The 6,000-nt window shown below is 38.5% G+C and overlaps 1 protein-coding gene across 2 annotated transcripts in view; it reads right to left on the bottom strand.

Moving 5' to 3' along the window:
- Positions 1 to 1,469: 1,469 nt before the first annotated feature.
- MTX2 (metaxin 2) overlaps positions 1,470 to 6,000 on the bottom strand; it is a 65,279-nt gene continuing 60,748 nt past the window's right edge. For both annotated transcript variants that reach the window (XM_065931811.1, XM_065931810.1), the window contains one exon: positions 1,470 to 1,927. In XM_065931811.1, the coding sequence (XP_065787883.1) occupies positions 1,753 to 1,927 (175 nt within the window). In that variant the 3' untranslated portion in view covers positions 1,470 to 1,752. The remainder of the gene's footprint in view (positions 1,928 to 6,000) is intronic.

The following is a 6,000-nucleotide window of genomic DNA, read 5'->3' as shown; positions in this document are numbered from 1 at the left end:
AACTCAGCTAATACTTTAATGGCTAAAGGCGGAGTGTGGGCTAACAGAAGACCATCAAAACCTTGGAGGCCACAAACCAAGAGGAATTCACATGTACTCACAGGATTTTCTCCAAGGACCTCACAGGAAGTTCACCAAAAAAAAAAGGAAAAAGAAAACAAAAAATGGGGGGCATAGCAGGAACCTTAGAAACTGTCCCTTATGGTTCCTTGGAGAGAACAGCAGCATTTACAAGAATGTATTAATTTCCTTTAATAATGGTATTATTAAAAGAAGAGAATCTTATCCAGTATAAAAAAAACATATAAAAATACAGAGCCAAAAAACCTGTCATAAAAATTGTACAAAAGCACACCTAAATTAGAATTTTTTTAAATAATACAAATTACAAAGTTAGTTCAGGAAAGCTATAATAAATAGCACTACAATCAAAAGGGAGAACCCAATGTTTACATGGGACTTGGGTTAAGGAGAACCTAATACATTCCTTAAAAGGTATAAATCTATCATCTAAAAAAAAAATTATAGTGTTCTTTAAAAAAGCCAAACAGATGCCAAGACCACCTGGGTTTGAATTCCAATTCTACCACTTACTAACTTTTTGTGTCTCCATTTCCTCTTGTGTGAACTGGGGATAATAACCTTCATGGTTTTTGTAAGAATTAAATGAGTTAAAATGTCTGGTACATAAATAAACATAAAAATACTACTATTCCAGACAATTTTATGAAATGATTTTTATATCTGACTCTTATAGCATCCCTGGTCTTACATAAAACATTCAAAAAACTGAAAGAAATACAGCATATAACCCTAGTGTCTGGGTATAAATAAATACTTCTGTGAAAACTATCCTCAGAAAACAAAAGTGTAAAGAAAGTGTTAGTCTCTCAGTTGTGTCCGACTCTTTCCGACCACATGGACTGTAGCCACCAGGCCCCTCTGTTCATGGAATTCTCCAGACAAGAATAAAGAAGTGGGCTGCCACTCCTACTGCAGGGGATCTTCCTGACCCAGGGATCAAATCTGGGTCTCCTGCATTGCAGGTAGACTCTTTACCATCTAAGCCTGCATGAAACCCTCAACTTCCCCACCAAAGGAATAAAACAGCAATATTAAAATATTCTATTCCAAAAGAAGTTTAAAAAAAGTTAAGTTCTTAAAACTATCTTTTTATCAAATATAAAGCATAGCTCCTGTGAAAAAATGTTTTTAAGTTCAATAAAGTTGACGTAAGAAAAATGATCTTAAATCTGTTCCAGGATTTAAATGCTTTGTAATCATTTGCATTTTCTAAGTACACTGTTAAGAACGTATTTCCCATGACCAGGTTCATCATGTATCTAGTAATCTTGGGAGTATGGAACACAAATTACTGTCTTAGAAAAGACACTGTTTATTACACGTATAAAGCTCAAAGAACAGCTTTCAGAAAGATGGAAAGTATTAATAAATACACCAGCCATATAGTTGTTTGAGCTTTATTTTTATATGCATACAAGTGTGAAAAAAACAAAAATTTCAAAGATACGGGGTACAACATATCAAATGAAATCATTTAAAATTATTTTAATGTATACACAAGTAATAGTATAAAGTACATGTATATGATACATTACATAATTTGTTCTGAGGTTTTGAAAAGCAGGATTTTGGGCTTTGAATTCTCATACTATTATCTATTACATCATTCAAGTAACACATATTTCAAAAGTTTAAATTTTTTAATAGTAACTAAATTAACACATAACTCTAAGACAATCTGATAGATGAGCTGCCTTTGCCAAAATAGTGTTGTTCAATTCTTCTACAGAAAGCAAGGAGGTTGCTGTAGTTTTTCACCTTCTCAGAAAGTTCATCATTGGTCATTTGTGTAGTAAGAATGGTATACAGATGGCCAAATACCAGTGCATCTAGTTCAGTAGGCCTAAGACAAAAGCAGAAATGAGAGCAACATGAACAGGGTTTAACTTACAAGGTAGAATATACACTACTTTTTAAATAAACACTTTATTATTATATTTAAAAGAAAAAACTAACTTAAGAAATAAATCCTACCCCAACCTGATAGAATTTATTCTATTTTACTGGAGTTTCTATTAAAAAATATAAAAACTTCTGAACTACGATGCGCTGGTTATGTGACTTGCTTTCTTAAATAGTGTGTGTGTTAGTCGCTCAGTCGTGTCCGACTCTGCGACCCCGTGGACTAAAGCCCACCAGACTCCTCTGCCCATGACATTCTCCAGGCAAGAACACTGGAGTGGGTTGCCGTTCCCTTCTCCAGGAGATCTTCCCAACCCAGCGATTGAACCCGGATCTCCCATATTATGGGAAGATTCTTTACCGTCTGAGGCACCAGGGAAGCCCAAAGTCACTCAGTCGGTTTGACTCTTTACAACTCTATAAGACTATACAGTCCATGGAATTCTCTAGGCCAGGATACTGGAGTGGGTAGTCTTTTCCTTCTCCAGGGGATCTTCCCAACCCAGGGATCAAATCCAGGTCTCCCACACTGCAGCGAGCTCGTTACCAGCTGAGCCACAAGGGAAACCCGAGAATAATGGAGTGGGTAGCCTATCCCTTCTCCAGTGAATCTTCCTGACCCAGGAATCAAACTGCGGTCTCCCACATTGCAGGTGGATTCTTTACCAACTGAGCTATCAGGGAAGCCCTTCTTAAATAGTAGTATCATTTAAATGTGTTAAAATAATATTAGTGTAAATAATCACATTAATTTTATTAAGTTATTCACTAAATATACAACAGGTCTCCAATGAGCCAGTAACTGTGCCAGACGCTAAAGATATAAAAGTAAGAAAGCAAGTTTACTTACCCTTTTTAAAGTAAACTTAGCTTTCTGAAGGATATACAAAAATGGCTTCAACAAAAATTTTTCCCCTTTAATTAAATATCCCTAACAAAAAGATGAAATTTATCTACCTTGCTACCAATGGTCTATATATGGGATATCACAAATTTACATTATATTAAAATAATTACAGTAGACCTGTGAACAAGGCTGGCTGGAATTGTTGTTAAGGTCCACTTACATGCCAAGGTTTTTTTTTCAATAAATAGATACTACATTACTACACAATCCATGGTTGACTGAATCTGTTTGCAGATGTAGAGCCACAGACACAGAGGTCTGACTCTAAAGTTATACATGGATTTTCAACTGTAGCAGAGGGTCAGCACCCTGAACCCTCTCATTATACTGCATTAGCACAATATTGGGCTTCCCTGGTGGCTCAGATGGTAAAGAATCCGCCTGCAATGGGGGAGACATGGGTTCAATCCCTGGGTTGGGAAGATTCCCCGGAGGAGGGTGTGTCAACCCACTCCAGTATTCTTGCCTGGAGAATCCCCAGGGACAGAGGAGCCTGGAGGGCTACAGTCCATGGGGTCACAGAGTTGAACACAAGTGAGTGACTAAGCACAGCACAGTACTACTAAAAGGAGAAAACACATCGTTATATGCCATCAGTAATTATTGCTGTCAACCCTACAGGGGTAGTCCTAAATTACAGAGAAAATATGTTAATCCACCTGAAATGTAAAAATATGTTGCAGTAACCTGGTTTGGCAAAATAGACCTTTTCAGTTCAGTTCACTCACTCAGTCATGTCCAACTCTTTGCGACCCCATGGACTGCAGCACGCCAGGCCTCCCTGTCCATCACCATCTCCCAGAGTTTACTCAAACTCATGTCCATTGAGTCGGTGATCCCAACCAACCATCTCATCCTCTGTCGTCCCCTTCTCCTCCCGCCTTCTATCTTTTAGATCTTTCCCAGCATCAGGGTCTTTTCCAATGAGTCAGTTCTTCTCATCAGGTGGCCAAAGTATTGGAGATTCAACTTCAGCATGTCTTCCCAGTGATTATTCAGAACTGATCTCCTTTAGGATGGACTGGTTGGATCTCCTTGCTGTCCAAGGAACTCTCAAGAGTCTTCTCCAACATCACAGTTCAAAAGCATCAATTCTTTGGTGCTCAGCTTTCTTTATAGACCAACTCTCACATCCATACATGACTACTGGAAAAACCATAGCTTTGGCTAGATGGACCTTTGTTGGCAAAGTAACATCTCTGCTTTTTAATATGCTGTCTAGGTTGGTCATAACTTTTCTTCCAAGGAGCAAGTGTCTTTTAATTTCATGGTTGCAGTCACCATCTGCAGTGATTTTGGGGCTCAAAAAAATAAAGTCTGTCACTGTTTCCACTGTTTTCCCATCTATTGACCATGAAGTGATGGGACCAGATGCCATGATCTTAGTTTTCTGAATGCTGAGTTTTAAGCCAACTTCTTCACTCTCCTCTTCACTTTCTTCAGGAGGCTCTTTAGTTCTTCTTCACTTTCTGCTGTTAAGGGTTATGTCATCTGCAAGTTTGAGGTTATTGATATTTCTCCCCGCAATGGGGTTTTGTCAAATCCTAATTCTGCCACTAACTTACTGGCTATGTAACCTTGATCACCATTCATGAATGACCTCTTGTAGCTGCATGGCTTTATAGGTCTTCATGTCACTAATTCCTAAATATTTATCTCCAGTCTGAGTCTCTCCCCTGAAGTCCAGAATAATACATTCAAACATCTCCACATGAACGTTCAATAATGATCTCAAATCAGCTTGTCTCCTCATCTTCTTAAAATTAAGGCCTATATGCACCTATATGCACCACCTGTTCAAGCCAAAAATCTGAGTTCCCCTTGAGTCTTCTCTTATCCTCTCATATCTATTAGCAAGCCAGGTGAGACATAACCACCAAAATACATCCTGAATACCACCACTTATCTATTATTATCTCCTCATCTGAACCACCATCATCTCACCAAGACAACTGTACTACCCTCCTACCCTATCTCCCTGCTTCTACTTAACTGTTCTGCTACTTTTTAAAAAAACATCACCAGCTCATACCACGCCAAGCATAAAACATTCCAATGAATTTCCACTCTACTTACACTATCATGCCAAACTCCTTACCCAAAGCATACAAGTCTCAGATGATCTGGCTCTGGCTCACCTCTGCAGCCATGAAAGCGAAAGTGAAGTCGCTCAGTCGTGTCTGACTTTTTGTGAACCCACGGACTGTACCTGCCAGGCTCCTCTGTCCTGCCAGGCTCCTCCGTCCTTGGGATTTTCCAGGCAAGAGAACTGGAGTGGGTTGCAATTTCCTTCTTCAGAGGATCTTCCAAACCCGGGGATCGAACCCAGGTCTCCTGCACTGCAGGCAGACTCTTTACCGTCTGAGCCACACCATTTTCAACACACAACCATAAATGGCTTTGCTTCTTTCATCTGAACATAAACTAGCCAATCTTAGGGACTTGACCCAACTATTCCTGCAGCTGGAACACCCTTCCCTTGACTTCACATTGCTGGTTCCTCCTTGTTTTTCAGAATACAGCTTAAATGTCACATCTGAAAGTCTCCCCTGACCATGCAAACTAAATTGGGCATATAGTCACTTACTGTGATGTCATCCTATTTTAATTCTCCATATGGCACTTAAAACTTTCTCATATTTGTTTTTAATTGTCTGTCTCCTTCCACCAGGACATTGTCTACTTGTTTTCCTATTATGTCCCCATTACCTAGAACAACGCCTGGCCCAAAGTAAGTTCTCAATAAGTATGTGTTTAAATGAATCAATAAAAAGGTGAAGTACTTTTCATACCATATTATAACTACTTACTGTTTCTCTCTTATTCCCTAAATTCTCTAAAGGTAACAAAGCATACATCTTTATAATCCCAGTTCTTAGCAAGGAATCTAAGGAACTGAATGGTCATATGCTAAAAGAATAATGAAACAAAAAAGAAAGCATCCTAAGCTGTATAGAATATTTAATTTTCCAATAGTAGTTATTCACAGTCTTCCAAAGTCTTCCCTCTTTTGACACATTCATGAACTATTAGTCTAAGTCAAATGTGCAGTTTATGGCCATGTTTAAGAAGGTAGTCAACAGGATAGTTTAAAAGAAATCACAAGT

This window comes from Muntiacus reevesi, chromosome 3 (assembly GCF_963930625.1).
Source record: "Muntiacus reevesi chromosome 3, mMunRee1.1, whole genome shotgun sequence".
Lineage (NCBI taxonomy): Eukaryota > Metazoa > Chordata > Mammalia > Artiodactyla > Cervidae > Muntiacus > Muntiacus reevesi.
The sequence above is the reverse complement of the archived record's forward strand: the minus strand, read 5'-3'. Positions and strand labels throughout refer to the sequence as shown.